We start from the raw sequence: 27,177 nt of genomic DNA on the forward strand, positions 1-27,177 counted from the left end.
CAACAGAAATTAAAAGTAAGAGAAAGAGATTAAAGAAAATAGGATAATTGAACTTGATTGTTAATCCTACATGTACATCAAATCCTTCCTCTGATTACAACAAATAACTCAAAAACAAAAGAGATTTAAAGAAATTTTATTTTCACAATTTATATTATGCTCTATATCTTCTCTACAACCCTATTTATAATAGGAGAGAGCCAACAACCTCATCCCAAAGATTTAATAATTACAATTTCATTTCACCTTAATTTCAACAATTTCACCTTACCAATCAATGATTCTAATTCATTTGTCAACGATTTCACATTGCGTCAACAATTTCATTTTGTGTAAGTCAATAATTCTAACTTCAACAACCATTTTCGGAAGCTTCCATGAGTTACCATGCGTAATATCCATTTTTACTGTGTTGCGGTAAATTTTCGACGTAATTTCTAGCAAAGTTTGGATCATTGATATAAAATTCTTTTGATGAGAATTTGATCATAGGCTGCAATTATCATTAAAATATTGGAGATTGGGATCAACTTCAGAGCTTTTGCTTTCGCCGCGTCGAGGTCTAGGCTTCACATGTCACTGTCAACTTGACTTAGTCAACTTTTAGTTGACTTTTAGATTTCTTTGAGATCGACTTTCTATAAAAAATACAACAAGTATTTAGGATTTTTATTTTATACATTTTTGTTATATTTAGTATAAAAATGCATATAGAGTTTCTATATGTGAAAATACATGTTTATGCATTTAAATCTTGGAAACTAAGTTGCAAAGTCTGATAAGTGCCTAAATAAATGTTGTGATTTTACACACTTTTTGGGCATTTATCAACTGTAAATGAAGCGTAACAAGAAAAACTTCATCGAGTGTAACAAGAAAATATGTACAAAAAATAAATGGTTGGATCATAAGAAATTATAACTAAGTTAATAATTTTGCAGTTAATATGTTAATTTTTTTAAAGTAAAAAAGTCTTATAATGATTTGAAATATGTTTTTTCTCGTTTGATTCTTGAGAATTGGAACCAATGGGTACTCGTGTTTTTTGGTGGTTCTAGATCTGGTTCTATTTATTTTGGAACCTAACCCAGAACTGACAAGAACCAAAATCGAAATAAATATAGTGGTTAGAACAGTTCCTTAGGAAGTGACCCATTGACACCCTAATTAATTTGCACGGACCCCTATTGAAAGGTCCATAAAAATGTATTTTTCTTCACAATCAAAGGCTTAAAGGCCTAATTTTTGAGAATCCAACATTTAACAGCCCAAGGCCTTCATTTAGCCGAGGGGCTCACAAATAATTAGCTTTCATATGAACCCATGCATTCCTATGCCCACTATTTCTAAATCATATCCTCACAAATAATTAGCTTTTGTATGAACGGATCCATTCCTATGCCCACTATTTCTAAATCATATCCTCTCTTTAAAAAATCAATCTAAATTAACTTACTAATCCCAATCCAATTCCTAAAATTACCCTAACCTAATTAATTCCAACCTAAACGAATCACTAAATCCAACCAACTAAAGCCCATTCTTTTAAAACCTAAGCCAACTCACCCATTGACCACTCCTAAAGTCATATCCAAGTCCATTCCTAAAGTCAAAATCCAACATTATCTAAACCCCTAATCAAGGTCTATTGACTCGAGTCAAGGTCCCATAAGAAATGAAATACCTACTCTCACAAAATGGATATGTGTCACCATCATATTCAACATCCCAAATCAATCAACTTAACCTAATCATCACCTCCAAAAATTACATACACCACTTCCCCATCACAGCACATGTTAACTTATCCCTATCATTTTCTCCAAAAATCTCATCACAAGTCATCTTCATGCTACACCACACTCCTTCTCCTTAATCAACTAACCTAATCAACTAAAAAACTACACATACTTACTTTTTGGAGACATGTCATCATTTCCTTCACCCTCTCAAAAAAAAAAAAAATACCTAACCCTTCACCTCTACTATTCCCCACAACAACCACCATCTCATTTTGGCTTGACCCACGCTCAACATATGTATGGGTTGAAAGATCCAATCCATATGGGTCAAAAAGATCCATCCACCCCTTAATCATTTTTACTTCCCCTAACCTAAAATCCCAACTAAAATGTCCCTACATCTCATGTCATTATCTTATATCTTCCCTCTTGGACCATCCTATGCCCTCAAAAAACCCCCCAAAACTCTATAAAAGCACACATCTTCTTCACAAACTCCTCATGCTTGAACCTCCCTTTTCAAGTTTCAAAATATTTCAAACTCCCTCTCTATATCTCTATGATATCCCTCTCTCATATCTTTCTCCATATCTCTAAGTCTCAAATCACCATCCTCTTAATCTAAAAAAGTTCTACACCATCAACTTTTAGATCTTCAACTTCTACACTTAAACTCAAGATCAAAATATAATATTTTGAAGATAAAAAAAGAAGACATCAAGAAGAAAATGAAGACAAGAACAAGGTAGGGTTAAGATCAAACAAATTGTGTACTTACTCCCCTCTTCTACCTTCCTCTTCTATTTTCTCTTTCCTTATTTTTAGTTTAGAACACCAATAATATGTATTAAACACCCTCACCTACACCTAATAAATTGGGCTTCGGCTTGATCGAAAGGGTAGAGGTTGAAGCCTATTTAAAAAAAATCCTTACACTCATTTGCACCATCCACAAAACATTTTCAAAGGCTAAAGGCATTAGGTCCCTTTCTCCATGAAAAGGGCCCATAATCACTAAGCCTATATTTTTTAAATTAAATGTTTTCAAATGGCAAGACATGAATAGGGTTTCTTTCTCAATAAGAAAGCCCTCATGATATAGGCCAAGATTAAAGTCCCTCGTACTCGAGAGTACAAAATTGAGTTTTCAATTTCCTATATTTTCTTTTATTCTTTGAAACGGCCAATTTTAAGGTTAGTACCTAAAGTGGAGAAAGTAGGATGCCTAACACCTTTCCTATTTCTAAATGGACCCCTTACCTAGGGTATAGGTAGATTAGTGATAAATCCATACGAGAGTCACTACAAAAATTGATTTTTCAAAACTATCTTTCTGATGCCCATTCACAACCTTTTCTAAAAAAGAATGATGGTGACCCCAAATCCATGTGGTGTTGATCTTCAATCTAAAAAATTTCATAACTATTAATTATAGTTTGTAGTCCACAGTAAACTTAACAATACCACCTCGTCCATATGTTATTTATTCGCACTTCTCTTCTAATTGAGCATTGAAGAAATTTATAGCAAGTTTAAGGGAAAAAGGTGTAACATGAGTGTTTAGCAATTTGATGGAAATGAATAATATCATGATGTTGAGAAGATGAAACGTAGTGATTCATGTTTTTTCTTCACAAGGCATGGAACACGATTACGTGACAATCTCCTCCATTTAGCTTGTATTGGGTCTTATTTCATTAATGGGTCATAATATCAAGACTAAGTTAAACATATTTCATTCTCCGGGTTCTTTATTTCCATTCCTTACCATTTTTTATTTATTTTCCTTGTCATGATTCAAATAAAAAGGTTGAAGGCTTCGATTTTAATTATATATTTTTTTATTTTATAGGTAATTGTAGGTCATGAATATGATCGTTAGAGAGGAAAATGAAAAATCAATCATCGGACATTTTAAGGAGATTCATGCTGAGTACGTCTTGTTAGTATATTAAAATATATACATTATTAACGTTAACAACTATAACTAAAATAAATTTAATTTTTTAATCATGTGGCCGATAATTTACATATCATATAAGATATTATTAGTTAGTTTATATAGTAAATCAAGATTTTAGGTTACATTATAGATAGCAAATATTCACTTGTCACTTACTCCACTTTGTTATGACTTTTAATATTTTTTGGTAAATGTACTACAACAAAATTTTAGCTCGAACATTTGGGATCAGCTAAATGAATCATGTTCATTCATTCATCTTGTTCTACTAAAAGCCAAGTCTTTTATGTTTGTTATTGAAAGTGAGTTAGTATATATTTTTTCTATCTTCTTTTTGTAAGTAGATGTACGAAGTAAGAAGATTAATTTTTTTTTTCTTATGCAACTCATAGAAAGTTAGGTATAAGTAAATAGAACCAATACTTGAATTCCTTAAAAAATAATCATTTATTTTTATTGTTCATGTTTTATGAGCCATACGCCATGTTAGGGCTGGCAACGGATCGGTTTGGTACCGGAACAATCCCACTCCAATATTGATCCAGATTTTTTTAAACATGTGCCTGATCCAATCTGATCTGACGGATTAATGAGTATGTGAACCGAATCTGTTCTGTTACATATCCTAACTTAGAAACCGATCCGATCCCATCCAAACACATGCCTTATTTTTAAATGATCCATGTTCAAAAAATTATAAAAAAAATATAAAATTATAAATAAACAAAAAAATCTACTTTGCAACTACAAATATAGAGGGAAACCAAAAAGACTAAAATATTTTATCTATATGTATTTACAAGAAATTAAGAATAATAATAATAATAAAAAATTAATATGTTCATATAGGATTTTTTTTTTTGAATGGATTGGGTAGATCTGAATCCGATCCAAAAATCAGATTTTTCATTTTTTTCGATTCAGACATCGAGTATATTTTGGATCATTGCCAACCCTACGCCACGTGATATTCAAGTAATGAAGGTGATTTTAAGAAATGCTAAATGGTATCTATAGAGAATTATATTAATATTCTTTGTTCTTGCTTTAGTCATAATAAATATATTAAATTGTTTATATAACTAGCGTTTGCTCATTCCTACAGCTAGGGGTGGAGATAGGATTTTTGGTCAGTGGGGGCTAAGTGCTAACGATGATCGACCGTAAATCTTGTTTTCCTTATATACAATGTTATTACTGAAAATGATAATCAACTAATTATCTTCATAATAAAGTCGCTAACTCATAGGACAAATTATGTTTTAACATATTCAACCACATCTTAAACCCCAAGGGGTTGGTCTAGTGACAAGTCGAGCCTTGATAAGCTCCTTAGGAAGGGTAGGTCAAGTGTTTGAAACCCCACGAAGCAATGCATTCCTTGGGGCCACCCTCCAGGGTTTGGTTGACCCTCGACTCAATCAGTTGCACATATGAGTACTTTTCGAGGAGGCAGTGCATGTGACTGTGGGATTAGTCCCAGCTGAAGGGTGGATATACCCATCCAATGCCCTAAAAATTTATTACGAATCTCGAAGAATACATTTTATGAAATTTTTATTATTTATCCAAGTTGTGACATGAAATTTTTTGAGTCAATCAGGTATTGTCATCAGGTGTAGAACAATCAAAAATCATAGTTTAGGTGAGCCTAATTTTAATGTTTAAGTTAGTAAGACTAAAACATATATAAGTATATAAAAACTCAATTAATGTTCTTTTTTTAAACCTATCATCCCAAATAAGCCAAATCTAAAACTTATTTGTCGCTTGACCTTTATCCTATGCGTCTCATACTATAGAGGAGTTTACCATCCCAACCGTATCTTAGGATAATATGTCATTGTAGAAATGACATGATAGATTATCCTTTCAGGCATTCACTGTAACTTCAATAGATCCCAAAATAACTACATATATACATACATTTCTTTTTTAAATAAATTGAAACAATAACATACAAGTATATGGAATGGATATTTGGTTTTCTATCATGCAATCGCCCAACACGGCATAAACAACAGTCATATCATCATTGCTTGTACAAAAAATAAATAAACATGCAACATTAGCTCGCAATAGTAAAAAATATTTGTTAACCCCAAGTATCCACTCACCAACACATGCAACCAAAGAGAGTCTACACCCTCAATTATAAAATCTATGGGCATTGCACCAACAAAGCGATCCCTCAAATTTTTATCACTTAAATCACTTTGCCCCTCAATTTAGATAAAAAATTTTGTATGCTTTTGAAAGAGTTAGAAGTAAATGTTTCAATAAATTTAAAACACCCAAAAGTCATTTAATAAAATTGTTTTAAAGAAACTAACTAAAAAATTATATTAAAAAAATAGAGTTTCTCTCAATGGCATCAATGGTCCTATCGATGGCAAAATGACCTTGTCGGTAGTAAGGACATAACTCACCTCCAATACGAACAATTAAAAATTAACGAGTTTTTATTCTAAATTCAATTTTTCATCAACCAAAGTTCTAAAAATTATTTTTTTAAAGCACACATTCAACCCTAAGACATCTAAATACATATTTTCAAACATGATTTTTGTAAAAATATTATATTTTTCCAAATTTTTATAAAATATTAAGTTTTTTTTTATCGAAAGCTGCGATGCATGAAATCTATTACTATTAGGAAAATCTAAGAGTTCCCTACCTTAGATCCAAGCTTTAGAAGTCACGAAATATGTTATGAGTCAAATTAAGTCAAAGGTTGTCTTTTGAAAATCGTTAAAAACTCTACTTCTTCAATTTTCCTCGAAGCTTGAGACAAGTTGATCGTTTCCCTCTTCTACATTGAATCCACGAAACCTCTATAAGTTGGTGAAAATTGAGGCAGAAGGTGAAAGGAGGCTAGGATTTTCTCTAGAGTTTCTTTTTAGAAAATAAAAGAACGTAAGAGATAAAAAAAATTGTAAATTATTTTAAGTTTGGTATTTGTAGAGCCCAAGGGTCATTTTATGATCTATTTATTATTATTTTAAAACGTCTATGTCCCAAGCTCCGTTTTTAACGAACTAATAGTCCATTTTGGGTGATTTTTCGATACAAACATAATGGTGCCATCGAATTTATAAAATTTTGACTCCATCAAATTGTCCCCCTTTTGGTAAATATTTAACATGCGAATCAAGGATTTTCTAACTTTTTCCTCTAAACTATAATTGATGTGTGTTTATATGTTAAAGTATGTTTTTCTACTATATTTGGATCTAATGGAGATGTCAGATTTCCTCAAAATTTTGTAAATAAAAATTCGTACTTTTAATCCATAGCATAAATTCAAATTTTTGAAAAATCATAAATTTAAACTTTCCTCGAGATACAAGATGAATTTTCAGGTCATTACACTTAAATTAGAATCCAATTAAGTCAAAATGTCTAAAGTGTGTAAACTGATTGGATCACCTTTAAAGAAAGTCTAACATCCTACCCATGACCACTGGGATATTTTCTAAGATAGTAGGGATTCATTGTTATTTAATCCCTACATCTCCCTTGGGAGTTATAGCTATTCGTTATGCCTTGATGGTTGCTCTTTCTAATATAAAATTAAATTATTTCTTTGATTTATTTGGTTGTTATCTTAATTTTGCATTTTAACATTCTTTTCCCATAATTTTAGTATGACAAGTTTGATACTATGATAGTTTGTGCAATTATTTATGTTTCTATGTCGCATTTGTTCTTATATGTCGACACCCTATACTTTGATATTTATTTTGGGGACCTCAATTTACATAGTAATATTTGGTGTTATTTTCTATATTGTATATATGTACATGATACCCAATAAGATTTTGTGGAGCTGGTATTGAAAACAATGCTTTGACGAAGTCATTTTGTAGTTACTTTCATTCAAATATAAAAGGTATTAATAATATTTTTTTTCTCCATTTTTCTATGTACTCAATATGACTATCTATCTCATGTATGATATTTGTGTACCCGGTGAAGTTTATTGATAATGAGATGATTAATGAATATAAGACAAATCCAAGTGCTCAAGTGATATTGCAGATTGTTTAAGTGATTAGTTATGAGTTAAGACAACATAATTAGTTATCTTCTTTACTATGAAATGGTCATTACATGAATGAAGTTGGAAACTTTATTGAGATGGATATATGGTATTAGTATGTTTTCATTGAATAAGAGTAACTAATTACAAAGCTATTGTAGTGAGGACAAGCATCAACTCATAGGTGCTTAATCATGTACATATTGATTCTATGTGAGAAGCCTATTATAGAAATTTATTAACAATTAGAAATATTCTCATTAAAAAAATCATATCAACATTTTTGTAAACATAAAGAACATATTTGTTATTAAGTAGTCATATAATCAATTTGATTCCACTTAAGTGGGTTCAAATAGGTAGATGCGAGACAATGTACATTGGATTATTAGTGACATACTAAGGAATGATAAGTCTCCAATAAGAAATCCATACCCAGGCGATTAAGAAAAATATCAAATATTGAAAAAGAATAATTACTAATATTAAAAATACATATAAACATTTTTTTCGATAATTTTGAATGGTTATTTTATTATAACATAATTAAATAACTAATTTCAAAATGAAAAAATCTATGTTGAAAATGTTTTAAATAATAAAGAGTTTCTCAATGCCTAGTTGGTTCTCTTGGAATCTCAATGATATTTATATGTACATAAATTGCAATATTTAGGTAACAAAATCAACCTCTCAATGACCTGCAAGGGATATTGTTGGAATGTAATGCCCTAAAAATTCATTATGAATCTTGAAGAATACATTTTATGAAATTTTCAATTATTTTTCAAAGTTGTGACATGAGAATGTTTGAGTCAATCAGGTATTGTCATCAAGTATATAACAATTGAAAATCATAGTTTAGGTGAGCCCGATTTTAATGTTTAAGTTAGTGAGTCAAAAAAATATTTTATAGAAAAATATATAAATACATAAAATTTCAATTCATGTTCATTTTTTTTAAACCTATCATCCCAAATAAGTCGAATCTAAAACTTATTTGTCGCTTGACCTTTGTTCTAGAGTTTGATCCCATTAGAACGTGACTTAGAAATCAGAGTAGCTAAAGAAAATATTCAAAACATCGAATCCAATCAAAGAAACTTGATTTTTAAGCCAAAGCTATAAAGTCCAATCTTTGTCATAATTTAGGTATTGTCAAATTCAGAAGCTATGAATTGAATTCAAGAGGCATAGAACTTTCAATTATAGTGGTAGATTCATTTTAAAAATATTTTTACTTAAAAGTAAATAAATTATTTTAAAAATTTATATTCAATATATGTATTTTAACAAAATTCATTCATATTAGATTGGAATTTTGGTATATCAATGTTGTATTTATGTTATACAAGATTTTAGTTGATTTCACTAAGTCTTTTAATTTTTAATCTTTTCTTTAAAATTAATTTCGAGTAAAAAAGTTATTATTATCATACGAATGGACATTGGTAGACTTAGCCCAATGGATATTACATGCACTCACACATCTTGGCAACACAAAAAAGTCTTGAAATGAATTTGGGCCTGAACTAAGCCCAATAGTACATGAGATATACACGATTCAAATTGAAAAACACGAACATATATTGTAAGTCTATGAAGAGCAAGTTATTGAAAGTTGCCGACAATTTCTTAACAAGTCTATTAATTAATGTATTTTTAGACTAATTAAACATTTTGCAAACTATACATAAAGGTTTACTAAAAAAAATTTACAAAAAAAATAAATAGACAGTCAGAAGAAATGACATAGATGTTGTCTTTATTTACTTTACAACTTTTAATAAAATATTAAATAATAAAAATTTAATATAACATTTATGAGTTACAGTTTATAGTCCACTGTAAACCTGACAATACTATCTTTCTCATAATTAACCTGACAAAACCGCCTTGCCCACAATAAACCACCTTGCCCACAGTAAACCTGACAATACCGCCTTGCCCATAGTAAACTTGACAATGCCTCTTTTCCCACAGTAAACCTGGCAATATCTCCTTGCCCACAATAAACCTAACAATACCACCTTGCCCACAATAAACTTGACAATACCGCGTTGCCACATATTATTTATTCACACTTATCTTCTGATGGAGCATCGAAGAAATTTATAGTGCGTTTGAGGGAAAAAATTGTATCATGAGTGATGAGAAATTTGATGGAAATGAATCATGCTATAACATTGAGAAGATGAAACATAGTGATTCATATTTTTCTTCATTGGGAATGGAAGACTATGACATGACAATCTCCACCATCTATTTGGTAAGGGATCTTCTTTTATTAACAGGTCTTACTATCAGACTAAGTTGAACATATTTTCGTTCATTGGGATTTTATTTTTATTTTTATTTTACAGGTAATTAGAGGACATGGATATGATCGTCAGAGAGACAAAATTAGAAATCAATCATCAAATATTTTACACAGAGTCATGCCGAGTAAGTCTTGTAAGTATATTACTTTATTATATTAATAGTGGTAACAACTATTTATAATATAAATTATACATTTTAATCTTGTGGCCAACAATTTTCATCGATTTGCAAATCATGTGAGATATTTTTAGTCTTATTTTTCAAAGTTAATTAAATTTTAGGGTACATAGTAAATAAAAGGTATTCACTTAGACCTCACCCCACTTTGTTATGTTTATAATGTTTTTTCGGTAGGTATATTACAACAAAATTTTAGCCAGAAGATTTGGGATTGGCTAAATGAAGCATGTTCCTTCATCTCGCTCTGCTTAGAGCCAAGTCTTTTGTTATTGAAAGTAAGTTAGTATCTACTGTCACTATTTTCATTTTTTAGAAGCATGTTCCTTATAAAACAAAAATAATTTTTTTTCTCATGTAACTCATAAAAAGTCGGTAATTAATTAATAAATACAATACTTGAATTCCTTAAAAATTCATCATTTATTTATTTTTATTCTTGATCCTCCTTGGGCATGTGTGTTGCACGTGATGTTTGTGTAATGAAATTGATTTTTTTCGTAAATTAAAATAGAAATTTGAATATCAAATTCCATTGTTTCAATGATTATTTTTGGTAATAAGAAATAGATGCACCAAATAAGCTTTGCAAGCTTTACCTTCCCAGCTAAAGAAAGGTTTTCAAACCCACACATCTTATTGTTTCTTCTCATTCTAATATGTTGTGTGCTTGATCTCATTTTGTTATTTTTTATTTCAGGTGATGGAGAAAATGAAAATATTATAAACATCACAATGAGCTTTGCAAGCTTTACATTCCAAGCGAAAAATATGTGATCAAGGTCTAAAAAGTGATTTCTTGAGCCTTTATTTCATAAGTTTTATGGATAAATTGCATATTAAATCCCTTTATTAAACATAATGCATGGCTAGTTCATATTTATCATGAATTTTAATTAAATAATATATTTTGGAATTAACTGCTTTTAATTTCGTGTAATAGGAAAAGATCGTAAATTTTTCGGGATAATTAAGAAGGATTGAAGCATGCATTGCGATCAAGAACTTGGGAGTAGTCACCTAACCAAGACCCAAGTCCTGTGGGCCCAAGTTGACTGCTACACTCAAGTTAACTAAGGCGATGCGGTCAAAGCAGAAAGTCAACCCTCGAAAATTTTACTGAATATTGGCGGCTAAAAGGCATTTGTAACGAATTAGGGTAGATGCATTTTTGTAACTATGGAAAGTTTTCAAAACCCTAATCTGGTCTCTATAAATAAGAGACCAAGCCAAAAGTTAACGATATCTAGAGAATTAGAATAATAGTAGATTTTCTTTTCTATTTTTATTATTAATTTTCTTAGAAGGAGTTGTAATCGAAGAACCTTTGCTGATTTCAAAGTTCAAGAAGCAATAGAAAGATTCACCCTTCTCTCATTTCTCTTCTCTCATTTACATAATGCTTATTTTACTTTATTTTATTGTTCTTGCAATGATTATCTGCTAACTTCTCTATTAGATCATTTGAAGAAGTCGGAGCAAGATTTTATCAATATTTTTAATGTTTTTATAATAATTTCTTTATCATTTTATTGTGATAGTTTTTAAGTAGATATTTTCGGATTTAATATTGATTGTTTATCAAAGTTTTGATGGTTCATTCTTTGATAAATTCAAGATTAACCATGCTTCACAAAGAATAATTAATACTTATCCCATGATCTTGGCTTAATTTATTAATCACATACTTTCAATCTTTTTTCTATTATAACTGTTTGATTTTCCGATCCACAACATTAGCTTTGTTTAGTGGATCGAGATAAATAAAGGACCAAAAAGCATTGATATAACTTGTGAAGGTGGATCCGACTGATCTACACTTCTCCATCAATTTTTCTTTTAATATTTTATTTTAGATAATTTCTCTCGAAAACTGTTTTGAATCGTTTGTGTAAATTGAACTGGATTTAAAGTAAAAAAGATTTCAGAATTAACGTTGTCTCTATGGATCGACCCTTGCTTGCCAAGGTATTTATTTTATTATTAATTTTATCATAATCTACAGCTCGAGCAAAAGGTTTTCAAACCCACACATCTTGTTGCTTCTTTTCATTTTAATATGTTGCGTACTTTCTCATTTTGTTGTTTTTTAATTTTATTTTACGTGTTGAATGAAGAAAATGGAGAAAATTAAAATATTACAAACATTACAATGAGCTTTGCAAGCTTTACCTTCCCAGCCAAAGCGAGGTTTTCAAACCTAAGGCTATCAATGGATAGCTAAAATCCGAATTCAAATCTAAAAAATTGGATATTATCCGAAATTTTTGAATATCGAATTCAGATTTGAATAGTTTTGAATATTGAATAGAGTTTTGGATATCGATGAATTTTATTCAACAATATCCAATTTGAAATAAAAAATAAATAAATATTATTTTATTTTTATTTTTATTTTAAAATAAATGTATTTTTTTCTTTAGGGCTAGTAACTAGGTTTTCCCATTCAGGTTTTCGAGAAATATAGAGTCTCCTTAGCAATACCTTAGCCCCTCACCACCTCACGGCCTCACCTCCAGCATCAGAATCAAAATCTACAGGTAAGGACATGCCAACCTAATCTCAAATCTTTTCTTTCGATCTCTGCAATTTTTTTAGGGTTTTTGTAGGATTGTTTTGATGTTTAAAACCCAAGATTTGAGGACTGTTTAGAGGTGTAAATCTCCATCCTTCATTCCTGTTTTTACACTTTTAAACAATTTTTTCATACTAGTCTTGGATGCTAAAAGAAATTTGGATTTTATGATTTGTTTTGGTATAACAAAAAATTGGATTTTGGGACTGATTTTATACTGTAAAAACAGATTTTTGGGGTTGCTGTGATGATATAAAAAATTTTGATTTTTGAGAAATTTTTTTTGGATTACCTTTAGTGCTAAGAAGTTATTTTTAGGGATTGATTTGATGTCATAAAAACTAATTTTTCTGGATATTCTAATATTATAAAAAAAAATATCTTTGGGGGCTGGTTTTCATACTATAAAAATCATATTTTTAGGACTGTTTTGATGGGGATAAACTCGGATTTTTGATATTATTTTGATGGTGTAAAAATCAATTTTGGATACTATTTTATTGGTACAAGAACCCGGATTTTTGTGTTATTTTGTATGTGAAATTCATGTGGATGGGATCATATATCTTTCTACTCTTTTTAATCTCAAATCTTTTCTTTTAATCTATGCAATTTTTTGAGTTAGGGTTTTCTTCAATCACATCGAAATCTTCTAAGTTTCGGATCAGAATGTTCTTAGTTTTGGGATTTTCAGAAATTTTGTATCATGGGTATGTTTATGTATCTAATATATTTACATTTTGTCACCCAACATACTTAACTTAGAGAACATCTTGAATCTTAACCCAACGGACTTAACTTGGAGAATATATCAACTTGCTCTTTAACCCTCATATCTACAAATTTAGAAAGTTTTCATAATTTTATAATTTTTAAACTCTATTTTAATTAAGTAGTTATGAATGATTTGAAGTACTCATGTTGATGTTGTAATTGGAAGAGGGTGTTTGATAATATGCCAAGGCCAAGTAAATTACAATTTTGGGTGGGGGTATTTTCTTTTTGAGCGTTATCCACTTTGTTGAATATTATTATCTTTTGTTTGATAATTCAATTAGTAATCCATAATATAGCATATTATTAATTAATGTAGGTTGCATATTATTTTTTTTCTTTTAGCATAATGTTGTAAAGCCAATCTTTTTGACTGTTAATAACTTACATCACTTATTGCAGCATGTATATCTTTTTGTTGCAGGCAATTGGTATACTTTTCATAAATGAGAATTACGGTTTCTGGAGGGAAAAACATTCCATAATTTTTGGGAAACAAGGAAGAAGGTTTTGAGAAGAGCTTGTTGAAGATTAAGGCCCAATTATTCTATATGACCTTAATTTAGGGTGCTAGTTTGATGTTTTTTTGGTTGTGATGGGATAATGTGGTTTGGGTCTAATATGTATTTACTCTGTTGTTGGTTCTTTTCCAATCCTCCCCCTAAGAGCCTCTTTCAACAGGTTTTTGTTGCATTTCCTAAATTTTTTCCTTCAATTATTTTTCATTTTACGGACTCAAAAATGACCAATCATCCTTGTTCTTGTCCACAATTCTAAAATCTGAAGTTCTTTCAATACTACTTCATGTGCACCTTGGTTGTCTAAATAATCGATCTCATGATATTATTATTTCCCAATTTTACAATTCTGCTTGAATTTTGACGTTCTTGTTTGGTTAGAAGTGCTTTAATTATTTGCCTACTTGTTTGCAAACTCATGAATCCCCTTCTTTTTCTTTTCCTTTCTTTTTTTTTTTAAAAAAAAAAAAAAAAAACTTTATCTTTGGTTATCTTTTCTTGCTTACTATCATTTTCTCCTTCAGATTTTAATTGCTAATATCATATGCACTATTAATTTTTTGGGGTCCTGGTAAGCATTGCCCATACATCTTGGAGGCCATTACAGCCTTGGCTGAATTAGGAGTTTTGGCCAAAGATATTCATTCATTATTTCCTCAGGTTTGTTAGCAAAACCATTTTCTTATAATGATCAATTAGTTTGGAGTATATGAAAGTGGGTCTCCTCTTAATCCATTTTGCAATGTGGAATATTCGATGGGAAGGAGATCGATATGCAAGAGCTTATTTTGAACATCTTAGGGTTGTTATTTTTGTGGTTCAAGCAATTTAAGGGACTATTTTTGAAAATTTTATGTTTATATGGGCAAAAGTAATTAGGGAGTGATTCTTGTCTGTATCTTTCTTTGAGGACTCCCTGTCTTCTTTCAATAAAATTTTACTTATCAGGTAATAAATCAAGAGAGCTTCTATTGCCTCACCAACTTTTGTTAATGCCACCCTAATTTGTACTTATTCTTTGGTGATTTACATATGAATTGGGGTGGTGTTAGAAAAGTTGGTGTGGCAATAGAATTTCTCTAAATCAATTGCACTCTTTTTTTGCAAGTAATTATCTGTGGCTAGTTGGGTTTTTGTATGTATATGTTTGCAAGTTGAGCTTGACTTCAATTACAAAAGCTACTGGCAAAAGCACATGCAGGGATCTTGTATTGCATGATTGCACATAAATTGATAGCTCAGGCAGAAGTTCGAGTAAGGAGCAATTTTATATCTTGTACGAATAAAACATCAAATACATAATTTTGTTTTTTTTTTTTTCTCTTCCTCCTCCATTGTTAGTAAGCTGTTGTTGAGATGGGAGTCCCTTGGGCTAAAAAAACTGGTAATGGGACTCTGGGTGTTGCAAGTAAGAGTTGCAACTTAAAATTCAGTTGTTTTGTATGAACACACCATGCTTAATGTTTTCAGTACTTTTGCAAAGTTTGGCGTATTTGGGATTAAAATTCAAAGGTACTCTTTTGGTAAGATTATATGTTTTTCTTTGATTTACGAGTAGGCTATGACACTTGTACCCAAAAATCAATTGTTCATGTGAACATGCCTGATGCCTTTGAGTGAAAGGGTACTATAAATGTCGGCTTTTTTCATATAGTGTATCGAATAGTAATTCAATTTGGGATAGTTTTCGAATTTGATTTGCAATCGGATTCAAATAGAATAATTTCAGATATCACAAATCAAATTCAAATTGGATAATATCATATATCTGATAATTCATTTGAATGCGAATTTGAATATTGGTTAGTGATATCTGGTCGGATTCGAATTCAAATTCGGATATCACTACTTTTTTTGGATTCGAATTCGGATATAGCACTATCCGATAGAATATATATCCGTTGACAGCCCTAAATTCAAAGCTACACATCTTGTTGCTTCTTCTTATTTTAATATGTTGTGTGCTTGATCTCATTTTATTATAATTTTTTTTATTTTAGGTGTTGAATGAAGGAAATGGAGAAAATGATTCATAAAAAAAATTATCAATATCAGAGATAAGTAATCCAAGGTTGTTGAGCAATATATTTTTCATTTTATTGTGAATAATGCATGCATATCTTCATTAGAAATCATCATTGTCATATGTACCAAATGCTAAATATTTGGGTTAATACATTTGACTTGGGCATGACCTTTCTTCTCTCTTAATTATTTTCTTACCAACCAATAAAATGGAAAAAGAAAAAGAAAAAGAAAGAAAGATTCACTAAGCAACATCTCTTAATTATTTGTTATTTTAACCATCCAGTTGGTGAGATGCATTTATCTCAAATTGCCTTTTGGAGAGTAAGGGTATACATTGGACCATCCATCACTGGCAACGCATATATATAGTCCAACATCGAGTACGAAATTAAGGAATCAAAGTATTCCAAGAAGACTCAAAAGACCACACAAACAAGGAAAATATATAGAAGAAAGAAAGTGGGAAAAAATTAAAGAAAGAAATATCGTGATTTATGGCCACTGTATATAGCAACTTCTATAGCTAGGCATATAGTGAGCAGAAATCGCTATATTTCAGAAATTTTGATTTTTGTTATCTTTTTGTATTCTTTTGGTTATTTTGTACAGAAACCCCCCCCCCCCCCTTCATGGAGAGAGGAGTTTTGGAAAGAGAACAAGATTAGCAGACAGAGAATTTGATAGAAAGCTTTGTAACCTTGAAGATCAATTCAAGGAAACTTGATCTAATTTGGTAAGATTAAATTATTGTTGATTTTTGTTTGTTCCAAATTATCCAATTTTCATTAGATTACCATTAGATCACTATTGTTTGAATTTCAATCTACACCTTTTATTTATTTATTTTAAGACTTCGAATCTTTCTCAAGTTTAAACTAAAATGATTAAATTTGAAATAGATTCAACCACCTCATTACTTGTGAGGTTGAATCTTTGATTCTTTCTCCTTGTAGTGGGAACAAAATCAAAGAACTCTAAGAATTCCTCTCCAATGGTGATACTGAGATGGTCCTTGTTGTTTTAGATTTGTCTTGAAGAGTACCTAGAACCAAAATGGAGGGGAACAACAATATGTTTCTTGATTAGTATCCTCACAGAAGAACCATATATGTTTTCCATCGAGATACGAGCGAAAATCATCTATGACTATGTGGGCACCTCCACATCAGCAATGTGAGAATCAATATAAATTTTACTGTTACTCCAACATGATTTTCTTTTTTCTTTGGGTCATCAATAAAATAAGAGAGCTGCTATTGGCACCCCAATTTCTTAAATTATTTATCACACAAAATTAAAGATTAAAACACTCTTCAAACATTACAAAGGTTTGACTTAAAATATGATCTCAACATTACAAAATATTATAGCACTCATCCAAACAGTTTTAATAGTTGTTTACAATTATAATTAGGCTCATATAAAATTCTAAACCTAAAAAATAGAAATCTAGCACACACAAAAAAAAAAATTTGAGTGAGCTTCAATTGACACCTTTACTTTTTTACTTATTCTCAACCATGCATTTATTTCTTTTATTTTTAATTGGGATGTAATAATTAAAAGTTGGGGTGCCAATAACAGCTCTATAAAATAATGATGTAAATAGGTCAGATCGGTTCGGGTTTTATAGGTTGCCGGCTATAACTAGCCATTTCTCCACATGTCGCATTGAGAAGGGTAAGAAAGAGATGGGATTTGTATATTCATTTTGAAATGAGTCATGCTAGAGTGACCTCAAGCTAGAATCTCATATCGCACTTTTTGACATGAAAGTGGATGGGAATCACAGATACTTTTTCACCCATATCTGGATAAAAAAGCATCTATGGCTCCCGTCCACTTTCACGTCAAGAATTGTGATATGAGGTTCAGCTTAAGGTCACTTTAGCATTATTCTTTTGAAATCGATGTTGTGTAGCTTTGACCTGTGTCTTTTGTAATAGACTAATAAAATGACCAAAATGCTTTTCATCTCCCACCTTCAACGAAAAATCCTTGAATTTTTTTTCTAGGAGTAGCCATCTTCAACTTCCTAGTTAAAAGTTTGTACCCTCATCTTCGATTTTGAGATTCTATTTACTTCAAAATTAAGATCTCGAGAATAAATTAGGATGATGTTGAAATGCAACCAATATCCTACATTGAATTGGTTAGTTTGTACAATGTTGCAATTTGAAAGCATGTCATAACACGATGATCAACTACCTAGATTATTTCTCATCTTTTGATTTATTCATTTCTTTGTACTAATGTTTGAGCAATTCAACCAAGAAATATCTTGTATGGTAAAATTCTCTTGGGCACCTTCGATGCTATGTTCAATTTTTCAAGTTGGCAGAAAGATGCACCTAACACTAAAACCCTTACTTTTTTTTTTTTTTTTTGATAATCGGATATCCCTGTAAACAGCGGACCAGGCTCGTATCTAGACTTTGCCCAATCATAGACCATGGTATTGTCCAAGGACTAGTCCCGGGGGCATGTGCAACACCCATACATCACAGATACCAAGTAAGGGAGGGTGCTTCCTCACGTATGGCCTATGGAGAATTAATGTTCATACTAGGTATCAAACTCACAACTTTTAAACCAACTTTTGCTAATGCCACCGTCAAGATGTGTGTTAATTCTTACACATGAATTGAGATGGCATTAGAAAAAGTCGGTGTGGCTATAGTATCTCTCGAAAATAGCTTAGTCGCCTGTTTGAGCAAATTTTGATCAACAATCCACACGTCACGCATTAGAGTAGGCTCTATGGAGGATGATGGACCTGAACTCCACAGTGCCAATCCCTTAACAAAGGTGATTCATGAACGTTGTGTTGGCTAAAGCCGTTATTCGCCGCCACGTCAGCTCCGCTCTCTCATTCAGTCTTCCCAAAACGAAAAAAAACACGCTACGTAACGTTCCCCTTTCACGCTCAAAACCCCAAATTCGTCGAATTTCAAAACCTAGGGCACAAAATCGACTCGATTTGATCTCGAGCAACCATGAATATCTTTCGATTTGCAGGCGACATGACTCATTTGATCAGTGTTTTGGTTCTTCTCTTAAAAATATACGCCACTAAATCATGCTCAGGTAAATCAAATTCCTCATTTTTATTCTACAAATTAGGGTTTTTAATCGAGTTTTTTTCTAGGGTTTGATTTGAGTTTATCAAAATGGTTAGGGATTTCTCTTAAGACACAGGAGCTTTACACGCTAGTGTTTCTTGCTCGATATTTGGATCTCTTTAAGGAATTTTTCTCAATTTACAATACTGTGATGAAGATTGTGTTTATTGCGAGCTCACTCGCCATCGTATGGTGCATTCGCATGCACCGTGTTGTTAAGCGGTCGTACGACAAAGAGCTCGATACGTTTCGGCATTATTTTCTGATTGCTGGATGTTTCATACTGGCTCTGATTCTTAACGAAAAGTTTACATTCCAAGAGGTAATTTGCCCCTTTTTTGCCCTTTATGTTTGTGGATAATAAAGCTATTTTCATTTTGGTTCCGAGTTGCTAAGTGGACTAAAACTTGACACATCTGTCTATGTTGCATTTGCAAGAATGAAATATATTCATGATTCATGAGCCATCTGAGCAAAATCTCTATTGGGATTATACACTCAGATGACGTTCAGCTGTGTAATCTTGGATTTAAACCCATGTTTCGGTGAAGCTGTTGTTTCTGCATTTTGGTTTTGAAAGGCTTTGAGAGTTTTGTAAACAACTGAGAGTATGAGCGAGGAACAAAAAAGCCAATTCGTGTCAAAACCCGAAATGAATCAAAAATCCAAATTTACAAGTGTTCTATCTCCCAACCAAAAAGGTTGCAAAGATTGAAACAAACAATCAATCAAAATCTAATGCTTCCAGATTTTTAACCAAAAAAACCGAAGGGTTGGTGAGACGGTCATAGTCATTCCTGCATAATTACTCATTATGTATGTTGTATTTTGTTCCAGATCTTTTGGGCATTTTCTATATACCTGGAGGCTGTTGCTATTCTTCCCCAGTTAGTTTTGCTCCAAAGGAGTGGAAATGTTGACAATTTAACAGGGCAATATGTCTTCTTTCTTGGGTATTCCTTTGGACTTCCTTTGAGAATTGGTTTTTGGTGAAAGGCTTTCGTGTTGGGTGAACAATGCTTGAAAAAATTATTAGGTGTTCAGTATGCAATATTTATTATTGCAATTAACTGGAATCTGTCACAAAGCTTGGAGTTTCATGTTGTTGGCTATAAGTTGGTTTGCTTGTGCACTTTATATGCATACAAATCCATTTCCTCATTATACTTGGGGAAATGGCATGCCATTTTTCATAATTATTAATTCAGTTTGTGGATGGAGGTGGTATCCCATCTGACACGGTGTTTCCCATTGAATTACTAAATAGATTATGGTTTATTTACCAAAAAATATTAATAGTTGGAAAATGGCCATAAGAATGCAACATGCCATTTTTATTTTTATATTATTCTTATTTTTTATTTATTTTTCCCTTAGTGATATAGGAAGAAAGAGTCATCATCATCGTCAATCAAGGCCTTATCCCAAAGATCGGCAAAGAAATTTTCAAGAGTTGAAAACATATTGAATATTATGATTAATTAAATAGTACCCTGCAATGTCTAGTACTTTCTTCAGTGTTTTGATTGTTTCACTACCTGGAACTTAGCTTGAATACATACATAGCATTGGGCATTTTAACCTTAACGCCAAGAATCCCAACAAATTCAGACTTGACCCTAGCAACCATAAATATCTTATAACCTCGTAAAGAATCATCCTATCTCACTAATGACTACCCACATATTGAACTTTGGACATCATTCCTCTAGGTAGTATCTCTGTGCACATCAGATTGCTATTGCTAGATTGCCAACCTTTCTAGTAGGCTCCACAGTGCTCTCTGACTTCTCCTTGCAAACAATTACTCTACTGACTCATGACCATGCTATTCTCACCTAGCTCAGAGTCCTCAAATAACCTGCATCCATAGTATTAAATTTCGACATATTCCCATGAAATATACCAAAATAGTTCCATTTCTACAAGGTCTGACTAGATATATAACCGACAGATTCTTTGTGTATATATTTCAGTTGAAATCCCTATTCATTTTGCAAAATATTTCAAAGAATAGTGAATTTTGACCGAAATAATTATATTTTAAGTATAAAAATGTAAGATTTCGGTGAAAATATTTTAAGGAATTGTAAACTTCAACCGAAATATTCATACATGTACTCACATACTATTATTCATGTTCTAATTATTTAGATATGTCAATAACTTATTCGTACATATTTAAAAGATAAAACTATATATGATAATGTTTTTTTTTATAGATTATAATAATATGATAATGTTGTACATATAATTTGTTCATTTAAGAAAGTGGTACATATTAAAGTATTTGTATTTATGTGATATTATAATTCTCACTTTTAGGAAGCATATTAAGTGTTAAGGTCTCTTAGATTCTCATGCCAACATGTAACTAAACACTATCAGTCTTCATTTCCATAATTCATATAACTGTTTATTATAGTTTGTCGATTTATGAGTATGTATTCATGTATGTTTTATCATTTCCTGTACTTCCGATAAAACTTATTCAACATTTCTATCATTTCGTAAGATTTCTATCATTTCCTTAAAATTCTGTTGATTTCTACATTGGTCGAAATATTTCTACGAAATATTTCCATTTCCAAGATGATTGAAATAAACATCGAAATCAAAATTCATTACCTTGCCTGCATCCCAACAAAAAAAAAAAAAAAAAAAGTTGGGTTTAACTCCACGGCTCCTCCTAATCTACTCCTACTTCGCTTTATAGCATCGCCTTTGCATGATCTGCTTCTAGTGTGAGTCTAACTTGCATGCTTTGCTGCAGTTGCCTGCAACACACAACCTGTCATTGTGCCAACAATATTTGTATTGTTGTTGGGTATGGTAATGGATCCAAGTGTTGGTTGTTCTTGGCTTCCAAATCTATAGTCATAGGATCAACTAAATTGAAAATATGTATATTTCTTTTTCTCCTTTCAGTTTATCTACTATTGTAGTATTTCATTGTTTTCTTTCAGTTTTGGAAAACAATTTCTACATAGCATTCAGCCCACATTATATATAGTTATTGATTGTTGCTTACCTGAATCACGGGAAAATGATATCCCTACCTAATAGATTCATGAAGGGAAATGAGGAGAGTGAAAATTACTCATTTGTTCATTGTTGGGCTGCTCAGATGATGTAGGACATTTAACTGATGTAGAACAGATTCCTCTTGATTTTCTAGAGATTTTTTTTTTTGATAAATATAAATTTTATTGAAAAAGTGAAAGATTGGCCGAGTTAGCCAACAACAAAGGAAAAAAAGAAAACAAGAGAAGAAATAAGCAAGGGAGACAAAATCAACCCCCCCGCCCAACAACCTAGTCGTTACAAAGCAACTCCCACTTAAAGACAAAGTCTTCAAAGAAAACCCCTTGGAACTCTATATAAAGCTTGCACCAAAAGAAAAGAAACCTCTTAATCTCCAAAATAACCGCATAGATTGTCTTTTCTTCGTCCTAGAAAACCCTTCTATTCCTCTCTTTCCAAATCCCCCAACAAATGACAATAGGAAGGATAGTCAAGAGATACCTTTTTCTGTTGGAGAAAACATTACAAGTCCAATTACAAAAAAAGTTAAAAGTACCAAAAGGAAAGACCCAGTCCACATGGAAAAGGGATAAGAAATGAACCCAAACCAAAAAAGAGAAAAGACAATGCAACAAAATATGGTTTCCGGATTCTCTATCGTTTTTGCAAAGATAACAAAAATTGGAGGTCAAAAAACCACGCTGGATCAGGTTATCGTGAATAAGAATCCTATCCTTAGAAGCTAGCCACAAAAGAAAAAAAAAACTTTAGAAGGTATGAATGGAGACCAAAAAGTAGAAACCAAGAAAGACAAGGAAAACAGAGGCAAAAGAAAGTTATGGAGAGAGTGCACAGAGAATAAATTATCCTTACTCTTGGTCCATTCTAGAGAAATTGAACCATAAAAAATGAGAAAAGAATTTTCATAGCCGAAACAACCCATCCAAATCTAGCCAAGTTGACTTAGTTAGACCGAGTCAACTTGGTTTGACCAGCCTAGTTCAGGTTGACCCAATTGGGTCCATACTCCATACTCAACCCAATTTTGATTTTAGTTATATGTCTTTTGTTTAGTTTAGTTTTTAGTCATTTAGATGTTTAGTTAGTTTCCATTTTAACTTTAGGATGTTTCTATTTTGTCTAGTTTCTAATTGGTTTCGTGTTTAATTTGTTTTTAGGTTTCTATTCTTTTTTTTTTTTTCTAAATTTGTTTTTATTCTTTAGGCTATAATTAGAAGTGTTTTTAAGCATCCAAATTGAGTTATAATAGGCATGGTTAAAAATTTTGTTTTGTTTTGACTGAAGCGTTTTGGGATTTCAACATTCCAAGATGAAACCATTGTGAAATTGAAATATTAGTTAGTTTCGGTGACTTTCCTTGAGATAGAGGTATGTGTGGGCTGTGGCTGGATCATCAGGTTTGTGCCTTTTTTCTGGGTTTTTTTTTTTTTGCTTCTCAAACAAGTAAAGTTCCGATTTTAACTTGATGAAAATCCCTTGACTGTAGTCTTTTCTGGAGGACTTGGTCATTTAGACAAAGATCCTCATATTTTTGCTAAGTATTTGAGATACCCCTGTATTTTTAAACTAACAACACTCTTCTTGACCATGGTCCTCTATAAAAGATTTATATTTAAACATTAATTAATGTAATGTTTTGGTCCTGTTTCGGTTTTTGAAAAAGCAGAAACTTCAAATCGAAACGAGATTTTAAACCTTAATAATAGGTTTAGGAAGTTGGTATTAGATTATAAATAGATTAGGAATGTTACTTATTAATATTTTAGAAGGTTTCTAAGTTGTAATGATGAAGTTATCCATATAAGGAGCTTCACAAACGAAGTTCAACCAACTCAAACATATCAATTAATTTTTCTTTTTTCTCTTTGTTACCTTTTAGATATATGTTTTATGTTCTTCCAAGCTATTGCTTGTTTATCAATTGAATCTATTGATTCAAACTGGTTTTGTGTATTCCATTGAACATAATCTCTCAATTCCTTTCGAATCTATTGATTCACACGCTTCTGCCACGTCATCAGGTGGTATGGATTTCCTTTTCATTCCTTTGATTGTTCTTGGGTTAGTCCCAATAATACAATCGAGGTGTTTGATTCTTGTCAAGTAAGATCTCTGGTGTGAAGGGAGAGATTTTCTAGAAGATAGTGCCTAATTTAGTTTGTTGGGATTTTGAAGGAAACAAAATTATGGAACTTTTGATTTGAGATTCAGTGGTAGTAATGGAAATTTGCAGAGAAATTTGTCAGTTTTAATTGGTCGGTTGCTTGTCGAGGAGTATCATGTCTCTTAAGGTGAATGAATATTTGGAGTCTAATCCATGATGAGCCTTTAAACAAGTTTGGCCTAATTTTGCTACTTCTTTTGTAGGTTGGCTGCTTTGGCCACTGTTTATTGCCTTTTCAATAAATATTTTATCTATCAAAAAATATAAAATAAAATAAAAGGTCATATGCATATGCTAGCATGCTTAGAGCACATTATTGCATTTCTTGTACTGCTAGCTTCCTTTCTGTGTTTTAGATTAAGATTGTATCCTTTATTTGTGTAAACATGATATAGCAATTGAACCACTGGAATTCATTTTCAGTAATTACTGAATTTTCTATAGTTATATATAGAAAATATTTTGTCAAAATGGGCGAAATGCCACAGAATTGAATTGGTCAAATTATTCATTTTCAAAATTTATAAAATGTTTGTCCCTGAGCATTTTATAAGGAAACTGTTGAAAGGAAATTTTTTTGGCCAGTTTAACTTCAACCAAAATTTTCAAAATTCAAACTTGTGCTTTACCAAAGGTAATCTTGTACCCAATGTCTCTCTTCTTCCTTAAAGCATTACGCCTCGATTATATTCATTTGATAGCATGAACTGCTTATCTTAAGTTGTGTGCCCAGTCAAATTTGGACTTGAAATGAATAGTTCAAAATAAAGTTTATCATAGGGACTGTTTTTATTCAGCTTTGATTTACAAGAACATAGATAGACTTCCTTTACAACTTTATTACATGTATATATATTTAAAAAAGAGGTACTCATCAGTCACTAAAAGGTTTTCCTTGTTATATCACATCATCACAAACTTTTCTGTTGTAGTAATCCTGCAAATGATGACAACCAGGAAAAAAATATCTTTCAATGATCAAAGAGGAGTAGATGTCACAGTTCTGCAAGGATGAAGCCAATCTACACTCAACCTATCGACTAACCCATCACTTATCTGTAAAAAAATATATATAAAAATAAAAAATAGAATCTCATTGCTTAGACACCATGTTCCTTGTCCACTCCACCCTGAACAACTTTTTCCTGTTTTTATTTTATTTTATTTTTTAATATTTTAGTTTTGAAGGAGGGGTGGGGTTATTTATCTGAACAAAATTCTTTTTATCGAAGTTCCTAACCCATCTTGTTGGTCATGCAGGGCTTATCGTGCATTGTATATCCTTAACTGGATCTACCGCTACTTTACTGAGAAACAGTTCACTAGATGGATATGTACGCTTCAGATAACTAAAGATAATGTCTATTTGAAGGAACTATCAATAATGCATTCCAATATGTTTTAATTATTTTTCTTTTTTTTTCCTGGATTACAGCTTGCGTCTCTGGTCTTGTCCAAACAGCCCTTTATGCTGATTTCTTTTACTATTACTTTATGAGGTAAAGTCCTGCTTTCTAACTACATTCCTTCTGTGCTTTAATCGACTCAAAACAGTGGAAATTCCTTTTATCTGATTTTTTGCAGTTGGAAGAATAATGCGAAGCTTCAATTGCCGGCTTGAGCAGAATGGTGAGCTGTTGGTACACGTTTTAATAATTTGTAACCTGTGGGGGGCCAATTCACAGTTTTGCAAGGTGGATGGTGGGATCTCTTTTGTGGGGGTAAGACTACCATAGCGAGGAATCATCGATACAGGTGGTTATTTTTTATGTTGACATGCTTGTATCTGTAACACTGGAAATATTAGTGCGTTGGGTGGAGATGTGCACTTCACCCATGTTAGTGTAGATAGGAACTCCCATGTTCATATGGGATGAAAATTGAAGTGTTATTATTGTTCCTTGCCATGAAATCTACGACATTGTTAAAGATGTTATATGGGAATGAGCACCAAAATGAAGATTTGTTCAACCTTCGATTAGGTGCAGATTAAGGTAATCAGATCATTGATTTTCATCCTTAGAAGAATTGTTTTAAAGCTACCCTTGTTTCTTACTACCATTTTTATTTTATTTTTGCTTAGTTTCGAAACCGCGGAGACCCAAAATCCCAAATTTATGAAAATTGTGTTTTTGCAAACAGTAAAAGTTATTTAGAAATTGATAATATGAATTATCCATTTTAATATAGGTCAAATTTTGGTTGGTATGAAGGGATTTTTTATCATGATGAATAGCATTGTGAGACGACGCCCACATAAAATTAGATGTATGATTAACCTAACTCGACAGACGTGCTAAATCTAGAATTTTACTCCTTGATGGGCCTTAACGAAAAAAATTGTGATCGAGGATTTCTAGCCATTGACTTGGATGAATTTCACTTTCCTATGTAGTCCCATGGAAAAATTAAATATACTCTCAAAATTAAATTCTCACAATGTTTTGATGAATATTTAAGGCATCAGTTTCCAAATGATGAGATGCCCCTTCATTTGGTCTTTCTCTTAATGTAAAATTATTTAAACCTGTAACTAAAAACCTCGATTTTTTTTATTTTTTTATTTTTCGAAAATCAGTCATCTATAACCTCTTAAGCTAAAATTCTTTCACCCTACTCTTCAACTTGAAGATTCTTTCTACTTCAAATCTAAAACCTTATATGGAATTTGGAATCAAAATCGGTTCTGGATCATAAAATTTGGT

General features: G+C 31.5%; 2 protein-coding genes across 4 annotated transcripts; both read left to right on the forward strand.

Moving 5' to 3' along the window:
- Positions 1-9,863: 9,863 nt before the first annotated feature.
- Positions 9,864-11,623, forward strand: LOC147387808 (uncharacterized). Of its 3 annotated transcripts, none has more exons than XR_015171098.1 (5): positions 9,864-10,016; positions 10,111-10,201; positions 10,424-10,524; positions 10,947-11,028; positions 11,190-11,623. XR_015171098.1 is itself a non-coding variant. In XM_086420048.1 (4 exons), the coding sequence occupies exons 1-4, from the start codon at positions 9,891-9,893 to the stop codon at positions 10,971-10,973; spliced, it is 345 nt and encodes a 114-aa protein (XP_086276174.1). In that variant the 5' UTR covers positions 9,864-9,890; the 3' UTR covers positions 10,974-11,029. The 3 variants fall into 3 exon arrangements, 1 of the variants encoding a protein (XP_086276174.1); XR_015171099.1 differs by having other exon boundaries at positions 10,111-10,192; XM_086420048.1 differs by lacking the exon at positions 11,190-11,623 and having other exon boundaries at positions 10,947-11,029.
- Positions 11,624-18,974: 7,351 nt separating this feature from the next.
- Positions 18,975-26,447, forward strand: ERD2 (ER lumen protein retaining receptor family protein). The gene is made up of 6 exons (XM_086421123.1): positions 18,975-19,228; positions 19,320-19,585; positions 20,101-20,216; positions 25,733-25,806; positions 25,908-25,971; positions 26,057-26,447. The coding sequence occupies exons 1-6, from the start codon at positions 19,138-19,140 to the stop codon at positions 26,091-26,093; spliced, it is 648 nt and encodes a 215-aa protein (XP_086277249.1). The 5' UTR covers positions 18,975-19,137; the 3' UTR covers positions 26,094-26,447.
- Positions 26,448-27,177: the final 730 nt, after the last annotated feature.

Source organism: Akebia trifoliata, chromosome 13, assembly GCF_017979445.1.
Source record: "Akebia trifoliata isolate Shusen 1 chromosome 13, ASM1797944v1, whole genome shotgun sequence".
Classification (NCBI taxonomy): Eukaryota; Viridiplantae; Streptophyta; class Magnoliopsida; order Ranunculales; family Lardizabalaceae; genus Akebia; species Akebia trifoliata.

Bases quoted from the DNA above. Each gene is read 5' to 3' on its own strand.
- LOC147387808 (XM_086420048.1), top strand. From the start codon at position 9,891: ATGAGTGATGAGAAATTTGATGGAAATGAATCATGCTATAACATTGAG. The intron at 10,202-10,423 runs GTAAGTATATTA...TTTTTTCGGTAG, and splicing joins AGTCATGCCGAGTAAGTCTT to GTATATTACAACAAAATTTT. The intron at 10,525-10,946 runs GTAAGTTAGTAT...TTTTTATTTCAG, and splicing joins CAAGTCTTTTGTTATTGAAA to GTGATGGAGAAAATGAAAAT.
- ERD2 (XM_086421123.1), top strand. From the start codon at position 19,138: ATGAATATCTTTCGATTTGCAGGCGACATGACTCATTTGATCAGTGTT. The intron at 19,586-20,100 runs GTAATTTGCCCC...ATTTTGTTCCAG, and splicing joins AAAAGTTTACATTCCAAGAG to ATCTTTTGGGCATTTTCTAT. The intron at 20,217-25,732 runs GTATTCCTTTGG...TTGGTCATGCAG, and splicing joins CAATATGTCTTCTTTCTTGG to GGCTTATCGTGCATTGTATA.